At 33.0% G+C, this 20,882-nt stretch overlaps 1 protein-coding gene across 1 annotated transcript in view; it reads left to right on the top strand.

The window, feature by feature from the left end:
* The first annotated feature begins 630 nt into the window (after positions 1-630).
* The window catches only part of LOC144842807 (ceramide synthase 1-like), a 28,242-nt gene continuing 7,990 nt past the window's right edge, over positions 631-20,882 (top strand). The window contains exons 1-5 of the mRNA XM_078699355.1: positions 631-975; positions 4,540-4,699; positions 14,100-14,280; positions 14,447-14,611; positions 17,487-17,640. Coding sequence (XP_078555481.1) covers positions 751-975; positions 4,540-4,699; positions 14,100-14,280; positions 14,447-14,611; positions 17,487-17,640 — 885 coding nt within the window. The 5' untranslated portion in view covers positions 631-750. The remainder of the gene's footprint in view (positions 976-4,539; positions 4,700-14,099; positions 14,281-14,446; positions 14,612-17,486; positions 17,641-20,882) is intronic.

Raw genomic sequence — 20,882 nt, forward strand, 5'->3', positions numbered from 1 at the left:
CTTTTTGCTACGCTACACTGGCGAAAATGTTCCATGAAGATCAATATAATTTGAATTTGTGCCAAACGTAATAATTTCAATTTGTATCGACACTAAAATTGTATACAAATGTTTAAATAATAAATCCTAATCATATTGAAAACAAAGATTGGTACTACCACAGTTATGATTTATTATTATTATGTATTATATCTAAAACGTTTGTTATAAATACTGTTTACTATGCTGCATGCATACAGTTGAAATATAAATTTCTAAACTCTGTACATATTATTTTCCTTTGATTATGTGATGAATTAATGTGTTCATATTCGTAATTCGTTATTGATATCGTTCGATTTTCTAATTTAATATTAAGGCTTAATTATCGCCAAATTTATCGCATATAGTTAGGCCTGTCGATAAAATTCGACTTCAACATTACTGTAAAATAATAACGTAGGCCTAGGCCGCCTTTGGTTGTTTTTATAATCAAAATTGAAATTTTCACTTAAATTTAAACAAATAATTTTAATGGAAAACATGTTTAGCGCCCTCTAAATATTGAACTTAGATATGGCATGTTTCATGCAGCGCATGTGTGAAACGTCGAGATTGGACAATCGCAATGCACTGTTCGTGTTTTCAGATATTTCATCCGGTTCACGCCCCGTATACTCACGAGAGAATTTCAAGCCCCGTGACGAGTGTTGAGTAGAGGCCGATTTTGCACGATTTATCTACACAAATAAGGGGGAAAATACTGCCATTATGGGCGGTGAAGGTTTTTTATTTATTCCAGACTATATAGGACTATTTTACGGTCTGATTTTTGAACTTCCAGAGTATATACGCAATGAGCCCGTGGAGCCGGAGGGATTTATTGGCGAATTTAGAAAGTACGGCCGATACGAAAACACAGATTTGTTCATTATCGTTTTGCTAGCTTGTGTATGGACATTTGTAAGACATATCTTTACCAAATATATATTCAAGGTAGGCTATATAATGTGTAGTGTTTCATTAAATTATACGCTATGTTTAGGTGTACTTTTTATTTTAGTGTTATGTGTTTGAAATGGCTTCCAGTGAGTGGCAGTCCATCCAGTGGCTGCCGAGTGTGTACCACACTGAAGTGGGTGGGTGTTTCCTCTGTGTGTGGTGATGATGGGTGGGACATTATTGATCGAGTTGATATGGATTGCTAAAGTAGAAGGCCAACTAGATTAGGCCTACCTACAGTGTATCTAGAAAGTGCCTACTATTTCACAGTACTGATATTATCACGGTGCCAGGTAGAATAGGCCTAGAACGTACCTCCCTGGGCTGGCCCGTGGTGGCAGCCTACACTCGATGATTTGCGAATAGAGAAAAGGCAGGTGGTGTCAATGAGTCCCGATTTCCTTGTGTGCACTCCATAAGGTAAGTGAGCCTAAAGACGATATGGCCTAATTGGCTTGATTTCGTGGAAGCTCAACTTGGCCTCGACTCGAAGGGTACAGTAAGTCCTTGCAGCATCACACGAAAGCAAAGGTACACTACTAGTATAGAATATCTTGTAACTATCTGTAGTCATTAGGGAGGTTTCGCAACCTTACGAATACGAAAACGGATACGTCACACATTTGTGAAACTTTTGAGCTGATCCCCATTTCATATTCGTAAAGCGTATTCGTGTTGACGAATATCACCAGTCATATTCGTAACTACAAAACGAGTATAGTTTTTGATCTATTTTGCACACTTTGCATTTGAATCAGGAATGATTCATGATTATAATATAATTATAGATTTATTGAAAGTAATTTGCTAAAGTAATTTACTAAAATGCCAGGTAAATTTTGATAAATAGCAGTTTTTAAAGTCCTCACTCGCTTTGATGTTACGCTAGGCCTAGGCAGCCAAGCACCAAGCAACACGTACCTGCCGCTTCGCTCAAATTTACCGCAGTCATATTTTGGACGGCGGCCTCAATATTTCGTTGCCATGCGAAACAGATTTTTCCTGCCTTACGAATAACGAATACGTGTGTTTGACGTATCCGTTTTGGTTATCGTATTCGTAAGATTGCGAAACCTCCCTATTGTTCATGGAATGTATTAATAATTGGGAATATGGGTATAACTATTATATAAAGATTTTAGCAGCCAATCACAACAGGTAGCAATTGCGATATTGGTGAGTGTCACATTGGTGTCATCGTCACATTGCTGTCACCAGGGAGTTGCTAATTAACAACCCCTTGCATCATGCATGGAGTTATGCATCATGTAACTTGCCAATCTTTAAAAAAAAAAAAACCAGGGTGCCTTAAAAACTTGTCTTGATTTACCAAGAGCAGGTAGACGAATATTTGGGCATGTCGCAGAATGCACCAACAGATTATTATTATTATTAACAGAAAAAATATGAATACTGTATAACCTGCCACAAACTAACAAGGCCAGTGTTGCAGTTTCAGAATAATTATTTCTCAGAATTGTTATACACAATTTTTTATCAAAAATATTGTGTAAAAATTGAATTTTTAATTAAAATCTACTAAAATCAGTTTCCAAAGGTGATTAACAATACTGTAGATAAACGCAATCAATACACCAGTATAAGTTTTCTATTGTAATTTTACAAGGATTTTAACTACAAAAAGAAGCATTCCTATTGTGCAGTGAGGCATCCCTTGTTCTTTACCAAAGATTTTCTTGTTTGTTAGGCTGTTAGTTGTTTCAAGGTAACAAACTACTTTTTAAAATAATAGATGTACTGTACAGTGTAAGTCCGAATAGTACTGTGCTGCAAATAAAGTTTCTATATTTCCAGTTTCGTTTTCTTATTTTATTACGATGAATTTTTAAGTCATATTTACTTACACCCATTATATACCCCAATTACCAAAAATAATGGGGCATATGTCAACATTGATCATCTTGAACCTGAAATTGGTTTACCTACATCTCGATTTGGGCTTGTTAGAAGTTTTATTCCCAGTTTGGACTTTACCATGTTACAATTAGTTACAGTTGATGATTGACCAAATGTCAATTTCACATGATAGCTTGACTAAGATGATAAAACCAATGACAATGACAAATCCACATATGGCAGGGGTTCGACCTTCCCGGTCACAGATTCCATTGTTATGTTCATTTTGGAAACAAAGGTTTATTGTTTACATTGGGATGAGTTGTGTTTTCTGGGCTAGGCCATGTGATACTGATCAAAGTTGTTAACAAAAGGTTAAATTATTTAAATAATACATAATACAAAACATATCTTTAAATTGATGAATGGCACACATCAACTAAAACAATTAATGCATCAAACCAAGGCATATTAAACATGGAAGACTAGTGTAGTAACAGTAACAATAACATACTGTATAACAAGAAACCTGTAAGGACTGTCCATGTAGCCTACATAGAACACAGTAAACTGGGTTTTGTTTGTGTCCTACTATGTAAACACAATCCGTATTCAGAAATGCACCAATGACTCAGTATTGCATTGTTTTGAAATAATCCTACATTCAGGACTAGAGTTTAAATCGGGGATCTAAACAGAAAGATTCACAGCAAGTATATAAAAATACTACATACAGTATGCTTCTTAATGTGTAAAATAGGTGAACAGTAAGCTTCTTTAAGTAGGTCTTTTTTAACTTCTTTTAAGAAATTGAATTATAAATGAAATCTGTTATTGTAGTTGTCAGCCATGTAGTACACAACCAACAATTAATCTTTAGCTGGTTTAAAAGAAGTAGTACCCATTAAATCCACTTGATTATTTTCTTTTTATTTTGAGGATCCTTTTCGAAGGTCATGTCAATATTAGAGATTTAATTGTTTGGAGTGGAAGGGGACATACATTCTCAGGCTCTTGTAGATAAAGTACCATTTTCAAAAAGAATCAGTCACATGAAATGTTCTACTTGTTATCAAGTTGTTTCTCATGAACTAAGTTACAATAGATGCCTTGCTTTGGTACACCTTCCCCATAATACAAACAAGGAGTAGTACAGTAGATATGGTTTAACGGCATATAGACATTTAAACATTAAGGGGACACTTTGTTTTTGGATCCTGAATGTGTTCTTTTAATAAAGATTTTTACTAGATTGTTAAATTGATAATGAAGAGTTATATAGCGCCATGTCCGCAATAGCGCTTATGGGGTTTGGGGTGTTTGTTTGTTGTTTTTGTTGTTGCTTTGTTACGGGTTGTCCAGGTGTAGAAAGGGAAATCTGAAGGGACCCGTTATGTTTTAGTTAACTACTATCCGTACTGGGTGTGTAATATGTTAATTACTGATAAGAACATTGCATCTGTAAAAATGATGGTACTCTATATATACTGTATTTAGATTACAGCAAGCCTTCTGAATGACAATTAATATAATTTTGTTTGCTTTGATTATTGCAATGTACAGTACATAACAAAAGATTAGTATTAGTGATATAATAATCAACTACCCTGTATATTATTATAGTTTATGTTAATGAGTTGACTGTACGTATGATAAGATAATAATATCATTTCAAGTAAAAATATCTTTATTTTTTTTTAGCCTTTAACAAATCATCTTCAGTTGACACCTGTCAATGCAGCAAAATTTCCAGAAAGTGCGTGGAGGTTTACATTTTACACATTTTCATGGTCGTTCACAGCTTATGTAATTTTTTTTTGCGGATATGAAGTCTTTTACAAACCAAACATCATTTTCAAAGGTACGTATTATTTTATATACATGTATTGAAATAAATGGAATATTGAGAAATCATCTAGTCTATCGTGCCTAGCTTACCTGGATAAACCAACAATAGCCTCTCTCCAAAGAGAGGAATACAATACAAAAAGAAAAAACCGAAAAACACCCATATCAGATAATGGTACCGACCCGAACTATGCCCTCTAGTGCGGACCATCCCACATACAATTGTCTTTTCTTTTTGTAACGCTGTTTTGTGTGTACAGTATGTATACTTCCATCTCCTAATTTAGGCTTTAATATGGACACCAACTTGGTAGATTCCATTGTTTTACCCCTAAATAAATTAATAAAAATATATTGCCTGGTACTGGTTCAAAATTAGTGTAACTAAGGAGCTAAGGTCAGTAGGCCCTACATTGAACATGCAACTATATTTTTTAATGTGTACTACTGTACACAAGAGTCAACATTTAATAAATGAAACAGTACAGTAATCTTTAAACAGATACTAACTGTTTAAAATGTATTCATCTTTCTTCCTTTACAAATAGAAACAAATTCTTGAACTTATTGCTGATTTTGTTTGTTCATGCTTGTTTGGTATCTGGTTGGGTATTTGTTATATTTGAATGCATCACTAATCTCTAGATGCATTGGTTTCTAAATCAATAATACCCATTTCTTGTATAAAACAAGTTGGTCTACTCTATGATTATCTGTGTTTTATTATTATACAGTAAATCTTATTGGTATTAAAAATCGGTTAAAGCCTCAATGCATTTCATACATTTATAATGTTTATGCTTCATTTGAGAAATTAATTTCTCATTGAGTATACAGTACACCTAGTATTAGTTTTGCCAAGCTGTCAAATGACATGAACTTATTAATGATTTTTGTCAGACAGAAATATTAACCTCATAAAAACTTCAACTTAGAATTTTCTGTACTACAGTATTATTATTTTCAATAATGCCATTTATTTTTGTGATGTTCAAAGTAATATGACTTACTGTATGAGTTATCATCAGTACAGTAGTTCTGAGTTTGTGATACTTTGAGCATTGTAGGTATTACAGTAGGTACTTTTACAATTACAAAAGCATGAGTCTATTTCGTGCCTAGCTTACCTAAGCCGTCCCTCTGGACATCACGGGCTATTGTCGGTTTATACAGGTAAGCTAACACTCATAGACTACTATGTTTCCATACATGTTTGATGCAAAAAATGACTGGGGTAATAATGTTCAGCGCTTAGAGGTTTCACAACATTAGGCGCTATATAAATCCAGGATATTATTATTATTATTATTATTATTATTTATTAACATGGTCACTATTGGTTTGTGTACTTTTTTTAAGGTACAGACTTTAGTTTTGGTCTCGGCTATTTCTTGGGTCTAGGCTATAGAATTGTTATAATTTGTATCTTCCTTAATTTTCTACAGGTCTCTTTTGTCTTAATCAGAATTTAAAGCTTTTGAGTTAAACTTCCATTTTCCGTCCTTATTGTAACTATAAGGATATATACAGTAAAACAAATTATGACAACTTATCAAGTTGGCTCTGGTTATTTGATACTGCTTGGAAACAAAGGTCTAATTAAAAGAAAGATAACTGCTTATTGCATGTGTCATGAAGCAGCTATTGCTCTATTATTGATTAGTGAGTATGATTAATATTCTAGTCGAGTGGCCGAGCGGTTAAGGCAGGGCGCCGCAAACCATAGCTATACATATTGTTGAACAAGTATTAAAACTTAAAAAGACGAACGGGTGCCGTTTGGTGGCAGCACTCAACATGAAAGGCATTCTTTTGGAGAAGAAAGTTGTGGTATGGGTTGTCCACACCTTCGTGCACAATTCAGAAAAAGGCTGCAAGTCGCACTGTGTAGTATATACAGTATAACACTATCAGTGAACTGAATGTTATAGTCATATTGTACACATATGTATAGAGCTTTTACTGGTGGCAAGATTGTTTAAACACACTGTAGAGTTTTTAAAGTGGGTTACAGTTCACAACAAAAAGTGACCATTGGTTGACTAAAGCTAAATTGACTTGTATTCTATATTGGCTTTTCGTGTTACTCCTGAAGGTATAAAGCATTGATTGATAATTGATATCCTGTTTCTCAGATTATTTAAAATCCAATGTCAATGTCAATTTGTCAATTTCCTATAGGGTCCCATCCTTCAATACCAATATAATTAGTTATCCGCTTGGTATACCAAGCGGATAACTCCTTGTAATTGTATGAGATCAATATTTTTGGTTATCCGCAACTTAGAAGTTGCGGATAACCCTTGTGATTGTAAAAATCATTTTCATCTTTATTCTTCTTTCTTTCCCGGATTTTTGTGAGCAGCATATCCCCTATTTCTTGTGAATATATCTTTTTGGTTATCCGCAACTTAGTTGCAGGATAACCCATGTGATTGTAAATATCTTTTTTTTTCATCATCTTTGTTCTTCTTTCTTTCCCGGAATTTTGTTGCACGCATATCTCTCACCCTTGTCAACATAAGATTGTATAACTTTGTCATAAGATTGATCTGTAGCTGTAGATGTGCAGGAAACTTCGTTATATGACGTTAGAGTCGCGTAGCGTAAGTTACGCGCGATTTTATGAATTTCAATGTTTGGTCATAGATTATAAACCAAAAGTCATTTTGTATTGACACTTAGTGAAAATTTAAGTCATATCAAGGGCAAACTTTCTATGGATAAAAAATGACATGTTTCACAAGAAGTTACGCGCGCACGCGCATTTAAAATTTAAAAATGCGCAAAATTAATTTCTAATCAACTTTCTACGCTGATCATGACATTTTAAACATGTAAAAAATTCTCACGCGCGCGAAAAAAATTACGCGTAAGGTGCGCACGGAGCATGAAAATCATGTGTTTTTTTCTTGAATTATGATTTTACAGCCTTTCTTAGTCATTTTAAAAAAGATTTACATCATTTCAAATTAAAATGACGTCATACGAACATGTTGATTTAGACCATTTGCGCGCATTTTAGTTGCAAAAGTGACAACAAATTGTCAAAATTAAGCCTATTTTTATTCTATTATAGCTCCTCAGGATCATCCACGACCCCCAATTTTTTTAATTTAATATGTAAGCAGATATGTTGTAGATATGAATTCATGCAGAACCTTTACCACTCGGATGTTATGACGTCATCGTATGGCCACACGAATGTAAAATATAGGATTTTTTACTCTTTCGTTATTGCTCATCAAATTCAACAAAGCGCTTCTAGGTTATACGTATTCCATTTCCCCCGAAATTTTAATATTGTCTACGTTAATCAACTATCTTTCGCATGAATTAAAAATATTTTAATTTTTATGACGTCATCATGTCTAAAAACGTAAATAACGTGGGTCACTTATTTTCATCTTTACAGTAAATTTCAATCTGTTATAGCTCGTCAGAATAAAAAGTGATAATCATGATTAAAACGTTTTCTGGAAGCTATTGGATTGTAGATACGAATTGATGTGAATATTTTGCCAATCAGATGTTGTGACGTCATCATATGGCCAGTTGAATTCAAAAAGTCATATTTTCATCTCTTGCGTAAAAGTTCATTGCGTTTAAACGAGAGCGCATCTCACTTTTACGTGCCCAAAATTCTTCAAATTTGTTTTAATGTAAATTTTTAGATAATTATCTTCTAAAATTGTTATCTTTATATGTCGATTTGATGACGTCATCGTGTTAAAAATTGGATTTAAAAGATGGGTCTCGTAATTTTGTCTATGCTACACTGTATATAACATATACAGTTTATTCTGTAAAATACTGTAATATGGTGTATGCTACATAATAGGTAGAATTCAGCACTGTAAACATATTTATTTCATGTCATAGGATGGCATAATAATTGTCGAGGTTCATATGGTTAAGTATGTGCATGTTGCGTTTGCGCGGATAACCCGAACTCGTCAAAGTGACGAGTTCAAATCTAGTGTATAACTTTGTCATTATATGGACATTTACCTGAAGTTGTGCACCTCCATATTTTTAATGACGTTAGAGTCGCGCAGCGTAAGTTACGCGCAATTTTATGAATTTCAATGATAGGTCATAGATTATAAACCAAAAGTCATTTTGTATTGACACTTGGTAAAAATTTAAGTCATATCAAGGGCAAACTTTCTATGGATTAAAAATGACATGTTTCACAAGAAGTTACGCGCGCACGCGCATTTAAAATTTAAAAATGCGCAAAATTAATTTCTAATCAACTTTCTACGCTGATCATGACATTTTGAGCATGTAAAAAATTCCCACGCGCGCAAAAAATTTTACGCGTAAGGTGCGCACGGAGCATGAAAAACATGTTTTTTTCTCTTGAATTGTAATTTTCCAGCCTTTCCTAGTCATTTAAAAAAAGATTGACATCATTTCAAATTAAAATGACGTCATACGAACACGTTGATTTATAACATTTGCGCGCGTTTTAGTTAAAAAAGTTACAAAATATTGTCAAATATATGCCTATTTTGAATCTATTATAGCTCTTCAGGATCGAAGGTGACCCCCAATTTTTTTAACTTATTATGCAAGAAGATAAATTTTAGATATGAATTCATGCAGAATTTTTACCTCTCGGATGTTATGACGTCATCGTATGGCCACACGAATGTAAAATATAGGATTTTTTACTGTTTCGTTATTGCTCATCACATTAAATAGAGCGCATCTCGCTTATACGTATTCCATTTCACCCGATATTTTAATACTGTCTAGGTCAATTAACTATCTTTCGCATGAGTTAAAAATATTTTAATTTTTATGACGTCATCATGTCTAAAAATGTAAATAACGTGGGTCACCTATTTTCATATTTACAGTAAATTTCAATCTGTTATAGTTCGTCAGAATAAAAAGTGATAATCATAATTAAAAGGTTTTCTGGAAGCTATTGGATTGTAGATACGAATTCATGTGAACATTTTTCAAATCAAATGTTGTGACGTCATCATATAGCCAGTTGAATAAAAAAAGTCGTATTTTCATCTCTTGCGTAAAAGTTCATTGCGTTTAAACGAGAGCGCATCTCACTTTCACGTGCCCAAAATTCTTCAAATTTGTATTAATGTAATGATTTAGATAATTATCTTCTAAAATAGTTATCTTTATAAGTCAATTTGATGACGTCATCGTGTTAATAATTGGCTTTAAAAGATGGGTCTCGTAATTTCGTCTATGCTACCACTGTATATAACATATACAGTGTATTCTGTAAATACTGTAATATGCTGTATGCTACAAAATAGGTACAATTCAGCACTGTAAACATATTTAATTCATGTCATAGGATGGCATAATCATTTTCGGCGTTCATATATTTTAAACGTATGTGCATGTTGCGTTTGCGCGGATAACCCGAACTCGTCAAAGTGACGAGTTCAAATCTAGTTGGTTATCCGCAACTTAGTTGCAGGATAACCCATGTGATTGTAAATATCTTTTTCATCTTCTTTGTTATTCTTCTTTCTTTCCCGGATTTTTGTCTACAGCATATCCCCTATTGCTTGTGAATATATCTTTTGTATAACTTTGTCATTATATGGACATTTACCTGAAGTTGTGCACCTCCATATTTTGAATGACGTCAGAGTTGCGTAACGTGACTTACGCGCGATTTTATGAATTTTAATGATTGATCATAGGATAAAAAATAAAAGTCATTTTGTATTGACACTTGGTGAAAATTTAAGTCATATCAAGCGCAAACTTTCTATGGATTAAAAATGACGTGTTTTACAAGAAATTACGCGCGCACGCGCATTTAAAGTTTCAAAATGCGCAAAATTAATTTCTAATCAACTTTCTGCGCTGATCATGACATTTTGAGCATGTCAAAAATTCCCACGCGCGCGAAAAATGTTACGCGTAAGGTGCACACGGAGCATGAAAAACATGTTTTTTTCTCTTGAATTGTGATTTTCCAGCCTTTCCTAGTCATTTAAAAAAAGATTGACATCATTTCAAATTAAAATGACGTCATACGAACACGTTGATTTATAACATTTGCGCGCGTTTTAGTTGAAAAAGTTACAAAATATTGTCAAATATATGCCTATTTTGAATCTATTATAGCTCTTCAGGATCGAAGGTGACCCCCAATTTTTTTAACTTATTATGCAAGAAGATAAATTGTAGATATGAATTCATGCAGAATTTTTACCTCTCGGATGTTATGACATCATCGTATGGCCACACGAATGTAAAATATAGGATTTTTTACTGTTTCGTTATTGCTCATCACATTAAATATAGCGCATCTCGCTTATACGTATTCCATTTCACCCGATATTTTAATACTGTCTAGGTCAATTAACTATCTTTCGCATGAGTTAAAAATATTTTAATTTTTATGACGTCATCATGTCTAAAAATGTAAATAACGTGGGTCACCTATTTTCATCTTTACAGTAAATTTCAATCTGTTATAGCTCGTCAGAATAAAAAGTGATAATCATAATTAAAAGGTTTTCTGGAAGCTATTGGATTGTAGATACGAATTCATGTGAACATTTTTAAAATCAGATGTTGTGACGTCATCATATAGCCAGTTGAATAAAAAAAGTCGTATTTTCATCTCTTGCATAAAAGTTCATTGCGTTTAAACGAGAGCGCATCTCACTTTCACGTGCCCAAAATTCTTCAAATTTGTATTAATGTAATTATTTAGATAATTATCTTATAAAATAGTTATCTTTATAAGTCAATTTGATGACGTCATCGTGTTAATAATTGGCTTTAAAAGATGGGTCTCGTAATTTCGTCTATGCTACCACTGTATATAACATATACAGTGTATTCTGTAAATACTGTAATATGCTGTATGCTACAAAATAGGTACAATTCAGCACTGTAAACATATTTAATTCATGTCATAGGATGGCATAATAATTTTCGGCGTTCATATATTTTAAACGTATGTGCATGTTGCGTTTGCGCGGATAACCCGAACTCGTCAAAGTGACGAGTTCAAATCTAGTTTTTCTGTATTATTCTTCTTTCCTTCCTTCCTTTTTGTGAGTCGTGTTCCTCTAAAATGTGTAAACATAACATTTCATAACTTTGACAACATATGGGCATTTACGTGAAGTTGTGCACCTCCTATTTTTGAATGACGTCATAGTTGCGCAACGTGACTTATGCGCAATTTTATGAATTTCAATGATTGATCATAGATTAAAAACCAAAAGTCATTTAGTATTGACACTTTGACAAAATTTAAGTCATATCAGGGGCAAACTTTCTACGGATTAAAAATGGCATGTTTCACAAGAAGTTACGCGCGCACGCGCATTTAAAATTTCAAAATGCGCAAAATTAATTTCTGATCAACTTTTTACGCGTTTCTTGTCATTTTGAGCATGTCAAAAATTCCCACGGGCGCGCAATTTTTTATGCGCGCGGTGCGCACATAGCGTTAAAAACATATTTTTTTCTCTTGAATTATATTTTTCAAGTCTTTCCCAGTGATTTTGAAAACAATTTAGACCTTTTCCAGTTTAAATAACGCCATACGAACACGTTGAATTAGACAATTCGTGCGCGTTTTTTATGAAAAAGCTTAAAAAATCGTCAAAAGTATGTCTTTTTTTAAACAGTCATAGTTTCTAAAGTAAACCGTTAACCGTTTATTTTTATTACAAAATCTAGAAGTTGATGAGTTGTAGATATCGGATCATGCATCAATAAGGCTAAAAAAACATTGTGACGTCATCGTATGGCCACACGAATGTAAAATATAGGATTTTTGTCTCTTTCGTTATTGCTCATCACATTCAATGGAGCGCATCGCGCTTATCTGTATTCCTTTTTCTCCTACATTTATATATTGTGTAGGTCAATCAACTTTCTTTAGCATCAGATAAAAATATTTTAATTTTTATGACGTCATCATGCCTAAAAATTTTAATTACGTGGGTCATTAATTTCATCTTTACAGTAAATTTTAATCTGTAATAGCTCGTAAGAATAAAATGTGATAATCACGATTAAAACGTTTTCTGGAAGCTATTGGATTGTAGATACGAATTCATGTAAACATTTTGCCAATCGGATGTTGTGACGTCATCATATGGCCAGTTGAATAAAAAAAGTCGTATTTTCATATTTTGCGTAATAGTTCATCACATTTAAAAGGGTGCGCATCTATATTTTACGTATTCAAATTTCTTCTACACGTTAATATGTTGTTCCTGAGATAATTTCCTTCTGAAATTGCTATCTAAGTGTTTCATTTTGATACCGTCGCCATGTTAAAAATTGGAATAAATGGCGGGTCCCGTAATTTCACCTATTCTACACTGTATGTAATAATGTATCTTATACTGTTTGCATGTATATACTATATGACACAAAATTCAGCACTAACAGCATGTCATATTCTTCAGTTCTTGTCATAATGCCATAATCTTTATCTGTGTGCAATATTCCAACGTATGACGTGCACGTGGCGTTTGTCGTGGTGCGGATAACTAACTCGTCAAAGTGACGAGTTTCATGTCTAGTTCAAAATTATTTTCGTTTATGATTCAATGTATTTTGATTTCATACAGTGTTTTGTATTGTGGATGCAGTATTGACAAGATAGGATGAAGCTGAATGTAATCGAACGTTAGAATTTTTTTACTTTAAACTGTCTGTAAAATATACTATGTTCTGAACCCGGGTGCAAACAATCCCAGAAACTTGTTCATTAGCATTGACAAAAGCAGACACGAGACTAAATAAAATAAAAGGTTCATATCCTGGTCTCCACATCTTGTATCACATACTTGTACTTCGTGTCCAGCTTCTCACATAAGTCGTAAATGTTTTTAAGTCCATCAATTCAACAAGATGAACATGGTTGTTTATAATTGTTTTGATCAAAAATGGGATATACACACCGTGAAGAAAGAAACATTGGCGCTTGAATGAACAGGTCTAATCCAAGCTACTGTAAGAAGCAGAGAGAAAGCTTGTATGTGTGGGCGGGTTTTAGCAAACCACAATCAACAACTTTATTTCACTTACAGGATATTGTTTGTAGGATTGATCATCCTTGAGTAAAGTAAATGACTAAATATTTAAGATGAAATGCATTTTTTTGTGATATTAATTTGTGTAATAATATAAAATGAAATTTCTGTTGTTAATAAAGAGACAATTTAGTCTCTAAGGTGCTGTACAGTATATAATCAGTATATTACACAGTATCCACTGTATATAAGAGAGAGCTTGTATGTTTTTAATGAAGGTTTTTAACTACTTTTAAAATCTGTCCATGAGTGGGGAAAGGGGGAAATATGGGACATGGTGGCATTCCTACTTTTAAGTAGGTTTCTTTGCTAGTTTTATAAATACTTTCACTCACTCATTACTAATTTCAGGCTGGACAGTTGGATCATTGGTTCCATCTGAAATTTACTGGTTGTATGCCGTGCAAGGATCATTCTATCTTCATAGTATGTTTGCTACTATTTTCTTGGATGTATGGAGAAGTGATTCACTTGTACTATGTATACATCATGTTCTTACACTGATACTTATTACATTCTCATATACTGTCAGGTAAGTGGCTATATCTCTCTTTCTACCATACAATCTTTTTTTAAACTTTCGCTTTTTACAACTTACAACACTTGGCAATGTATCTCTCTACAATCTTTTAACCTCATCTTAAAACCCAATTGAGAATAATATGTTTTTACAGCTTCTTCTAACTTCTTTATTTCAGATACCATGTGTTAGGTTCTTTGGTTTTATTATGCCATGATTTTAATGACATATTCCTGGAATTAGCAAAATGTTGCGTTTATTCTAAACCAAGAAAAAATGGATCTAAAGTTGAGATTTTCGAAACACTTGGAAACATAAGTTTTGGTGTATTTTTTGTCTCGTGGTAAGTAGAACCCTCATACTAGTTAATGTCTCTTGTTACACTCCAAAAACAAACATGGTTAACGTTTAGGCTTATGGTAGAAGATTTCCAATTATCACTAGATGTTTCAACGCCAAACAACACTTACAATTTTGCACTGACCAAGATCTAGGACTGTGTTTGTGTATTCAAGGAATTTTGGACATCACATTCTTTTCACTTCTCTGTCTATGATTTGCTAGTAGATCATGTGTCCTAGAAAGCCTAGAATATAACCTACCATAGAGGTGTTATGCAACTAGAGAGTAAACTCCAATCTCGGCTCAAAAAGCGAGCCACCATCGAGAATGACCCACCCAATATGGCTGTATCAAATCTACGCTCGCGCTAAGGTCAAATTTTCGTTCGCCAAAATGGCGAAAGGTTTTGAAAAACATTAGCCAAATTGAAAATCCTTTAGCCAAATTAAAAAAAACCATAAAAATTCGCAAAAATGTTTATTAAATAAATAATGCATGTATTTGTTTGTTATTTGTGACTTCTTTTATATTTATATTATTATTAGGTATCCCAATGAAGCTGATTTTCGTTTCCGCGATTTTAACACGTTCGTGAAATTTCAAAAAGTGACGTGTCTTTGAAGTTAAAAATATACTATTTCTTATGTACCCATGAGAATAAAAATTATATGCCTGGAAAGATCTTGTTTAAGGGATTATTGGCGAATTGGCGAGCGGTTAGCGCGAGCGTAGCAAATAAGTCAGTCCAATAAACCGGTAGCGCCCACTGCTACATCACATACCACTATGACTATGTGACTCATGATGAATGTTTACCAACATTTTATTCATTAACTTCTTATAATTATAGAAACTGTATTTTGATGAGTCTCTGTTCTGTTCACATCAATGTCCTGTTACTGTACAGTAGTTGACTCTCTTGTATAATAATAAACACTATGTACTGTAATGGTTTATACTAACTATGGTACAATCAAATTAGTTATATAATAATTCCTAATTTTATTGCAACAGGATAATTGATATTCCAATCTCTTAAATAAACTCCCATTAAGTATTTTGTTTTTTAAAAATGTGTGTCATAATTTCAGTCCCATTATATAGCATTGCAAGTGAGCAAGAAATAATTAGAATGCAATTACATACAATACAAACTAATTTACATTGCGTGATAGTATAATGATATTCTAGAATTTGACTACTTGTAATTTAATACAGTGAAGGTGCTATGTTTCAATATTACACAGAGTATGATTGACTTTTTTAACAATAAAAATTGTAATACCTAAATATCCACTGATTAATCATAACATAACAGAGTACGGTAACTCCGAAGAGTCAATTACGGTTTTCATTTTTCAGAGTTAATTGTTCTCTTTTTCTATTTTCAAACGCAAGAATAGTTTGCATTTATTTGTTTAAGGAAGTCAGAAAAACAAGTTTAGTTTGTACAAATAATGATTGAAATCACTTAAAAGCAGTTGATTTATGTGATATTATGTCCTGTTGTTTACTTTTCTCTATTAAATTTAGACTAATGTTGTTATGCCAACTAGATTTACATACTAAATATGATATAGTTTGTAGTTACAGACAAAATGAGAGTATTAGTACTATGGTAAGGGGTTATCTCAAAAACTTTTAATAATCATAAAAAAGGTGGTTGTAACTGACAGTTAATTGACGCATGATTTACACATTACTTATGCAGTTGAATTATTCTTAATAAGGATAAGTCTAAAATGTTATTGAATTTTCAGTTTTTAAATCACAGATTAACAAAAAGCAATATTTATAGTATTTGTATTAATCCGCCCATAGCCAAAGCATTGCATGAAACAAAATTTTTAAAAAAACACAAACATAGTTTAAAGCCCTATAAATGTATCAAAGATAATCATTTTTCTCATATTAAACATTAAATACAATATATTACCCAAAGGTAATCCAAAATTAACACTAATGAATATGTTCCATTACCTCTAGCCAGTCCTAGGTTGTGTTCGTACGTATAAAAAAATAAGCGTTTATTTTCAACCTAGCCCCAAGGCATGCATCAGACACCGTTCGTACGTACAGATTATTTACCGATTATAACCAGTTATGCCCATGCTTGAACGATTCATGGCCATGCTTCAATGATTCATGGCCAGAAATTACGTTTAGAGGTCAGCCCGGTTTGTAACCTACGACCCACAACAAGGAATTGTTTCGTGCGAATTATTCGATTCTCTACCATTTCTCTGTTGTAATACGCCTTTTTCACGAAACGGAAGACATCTTCGATCGATGACAAACAATGCCGTGTAAACGAAGCGTAACCAACAGATATAACATAGCGTTTTTAGCCTATTTTCAGAGGACAAGTTACTTAAAAATTTGTAACTCCTCAACGGACAGTCGTATGGACAAAATGTTTACTGTAAAATGTTCTTTAAAGATTAGCCTACAAAACTGTGATTGAAAAAAATTAGACATTTTTTTTTTTCACTTCTTAAAGTCCATCGAAAAAAACACCACGGTGTATAAGCATAGGCGCCGTGACTTTGCCGCGAAAAAACGCCGGTGACAAACGCCTATGGATTTTAAGCAGTATCGGAGATTAATTACACGCCATAGGCTGATCGGAGATTTATTATACGCCTAAATATGCCTCTAAATTTGGTGGACTTTTTACCTCGTTTGTTAAATAGCTAGAGGCAAAATTTAATTACCGCACGCGACTTCACAGCGGGAATAACTGGTAAATATCAACCCGTACGAACGGGCCCCTAGAAATGTTAAAAACCATGATGCGAGTATCATACTTGAAAATGATTGATTTTTTAATGGATAAATTGACAGATTTATTTCTATAATATATTTTTATTTTGCAGGTGCGTTACTAGAATGTACTGGTATCCATTCAAAGTATTGTTAACAATTCAACCCAGTGTAGCCAAAGTGTATTATTCAGATCATCTGCCATTTGGATTGGAATTCAACCTTATGTTGTGGGCAATTATGCTGATGGATGTATATTGGTTTGTGGTAAGGAAGAAGTATTATTAATTGAAAAACTAATTTTTATTTGAGTATTGGATTTGTTGTATGGTTTTAGCCTTCCTGTTTTATTCTCTACTAAACCTTTGCCATTTTGTTATAAAATATAATTTTTACAAAGTCCTCTTGTCATGTTAAGTACATACTTAACTACTAAATCATCAATTTTAATCATCTTCAAATCATTGTCCTCATCACTATCATCATTGACATTTCCATTATTATATATTCAGTTTGATAATATACCACTCCTTTACCATTTCTGTCTACTATATAATTTTCTTCATTAGTGTTTGTGTATCAGCATTGACATCATGTCATCAGTCTTCTCCATTATTAGCATCTTCATCAATATTATTATCGATGTTATCATTATTAGTTATCCGCTTGGTATACCAAGCGGATAACTCCTTGTAATTGTATGAGATCAATATTTTTTTTCTGTATTATTCTTCTTTCCTTCCTTCCTTTTTGTGAGTCGTGTTCCTCTAAAATGTGTAAACATAACATTTCATAACTTTGACAACATATGGGCATTTACGTGAAGTTGTGCACCTCCTATTTTTGAATGACGTCATAGTTGCGCAACGTGACTTATGCGCAATTTTATGAATTTCAATGATTGATCATAGATTAAAAACCAAAATTTAAGTCATATCAGGGGCAAACTTTCTACGGATTAAAAATGGCATGTTTGACAAGAAGTTACGCGCGCACGCGCATTTAAAATTTCAAAATGCGCAAAATTAATTTCTAATCAACTTTTTACGCGTTTCTTGTCATTTTGAGCATGTCAAAAATTCCCACGGGCGCGCAATTTTTTATGCGCGCGGTGCGCACATAGCGTTAAAAACATATTTTTTTCTCTTGAATTATATTTTTCAAGCCTTTCCCAGTGATTTTGAAAACAATTTAGACCTTTTCCAGTTTAAATAACGCCATACGAACACGTTGAATTAGACAATTCGTGCGCGTTTTTTTATGAAAAAGCTTAAAAAATCGTCAAAATTATGTCTTTTTTTAAACAGTCATAGTTTCTAAAGTAAACCGTTAACCGTTTATTTTTATTACAAAATCTAGAAGTTGATGAGTTGTAGATATCGGATCATGCATCAATAAGGCTAAAAAAACATTGTGACGTCATCGTATGGCCACACGAATGTAAAATATAGGATTTTTGTCTCTTTCGTTATTGCTCATCACATTCAATGGAGCGCATCGCGCTTATCTGTATTCCTTTTTCTCCTACATTTATATATTGTGTAGGTCAATCAACTTTCTTTAGCATGAGATAAAAATATTTTAATTTTTATGACATCATCATGCCTAAAAATTTTAATTACGTGGGTCATTAATTTCATCTTTACAGTAAATTTTAATCTGTAATAGCTCGTAAGAATAAAATGTGATAATCACGATTAAAACGTTTTCTGGAAGCTATTGGATTGTAGATACGAATTCATGTAAACATTTTGCCAATCGGATGTTGTGACGTCATCATATGGCCAGTTGAATAAAAAAAGTCGTATTTTCATATTTTGCGTAATAGTTCATCACATTTAAAAGGGTGCGCATCTATATTTTACGTATTCAAATTTCTTCTACACGTTAATATGTTGTTCCTGAGATAATTTCCTTCTGAAATTGCTATCTAAGTGTTTCATTTTGATACCGTCGCCATGTTAAAAATTGGAATAAATGGCGGGTCCCGTAATTTCACCTATTCTACACTGTATGTAATATGTATACAGCTTATACTGTTTGCATGTATATACTATATGACACAAAATTCAGCACTAACAGCATGTCATATTCTTCAGTTCTTGTCATAATGCCATAATCTTTATCTGTGTGCAATATTCCAACGTATGACGTGCACGTGGCGTTTGTCGTGGTGCGGATAACTAACTCGTCAAAGTGACGAGTTTCATGTCTAGTTCATTATTATCATCATTTCCCATATCACCACCAGTATCGATATCATCATTATTACTACTTTAATTAACATGTCCACTACATCCACACTCCTCGGTGATAGACAGAACTGTAAATATAATTCCAAAACTCCAAAATAATTATTAAATTATATAGTACATTAGTCAAGGAAATTTGTTATTTTTTAGTTGCTTCCTCTGCTAAAAACATGCCAGGAAGCAATACAATTCTTAAACATTTCTTTCTTTCTATCTAAATATAAAATGAATAGTTATGAAATACAGTCAAAGCTTCCTCGCCCCCTCTCTTTACATTCATGTTTACCAAATCATTTATTGCTGTCAAAATTAAGTTAAACAAACTTATTTTAGAGATTGACCTTTGTTCTGTTGAGTTAGGCAAAGTAAACAGCTATTTGCATTCTTTGTGCCTGTTCTGCAGTAAATAGTAAAACACAATGGGACTACTTTATTACATTAGCTATTTTGACAAGGGATCATGAATGTTGGTAATTCTTGTTTTGCAGCCTATGCATCTCTATACACTTAAATGCAAAAATCTACATTTTAAAATTCTTAAGTCATCATTTTACACAAGAAATCAGACATATCAAATAGTCAATCATGATAGTGATGTAGTGAATTATGATACCACACCTTCTTCCCCACTGCATTTTTTTAAATTCATTATTCATTATTGAGTAAATATACTCTCCTTATCCCATTCTTATACATAGTACATTGTTGGTCCCCTGGTACAAACATTGTGCATGACTAAGAACTCCATAGATAAGAACATTTGATGGGATCGTCTACCTTTATGCAGGCAATTCCAATAGAATTCCCAATCCTCGTTTTCTACCGTTGCAATCAATCACAACAATTAAGGAAAATAGTATGATAAAATCCATCTTGTGAAGATAATTTACGAATGTTTCATCTCTTGTTACATTATAACTTTATGGCTATGTACTTTAGTCGGTCTATAAACGTCTGTGGCATCACGATCCTTTATTAGATTGGAAATGAGAATGAGCTAATACATCACTGTCTGCTGTAATTGTTGGACTCTAAAGAAAATGAAACCCATGTAAATGCACTATTATGTTATTTTTAGCAGCAAAGGCACATTATTCGCAAAAACAATGATAAGCGAGTTTATCCCTGAACCCTACGATGGTTGGGATGAAGAATTGAAAGGCCCATGTGGCCAGAAATGACACTAGTATAGTTTGTGTTATTTTGCATTTCACTTTTAGGCAACCCATGTGATTTATAGTGTCACACAGGTTTTAG

This window comes from Antedon bifida, chromosome 1, assembly GCF_963402885.1.
Source record: "Antedon bifida chromosome 1, ecAntBifi1.1, whole genome shotgun sequence".
In the NCBI taxonomy this organism is placed as follows: Eukaryota; Metazoa; Echinodermata; class Crinoidea; order Comatulida; family Antedonidae; genus Antedon; species Antedon bifida.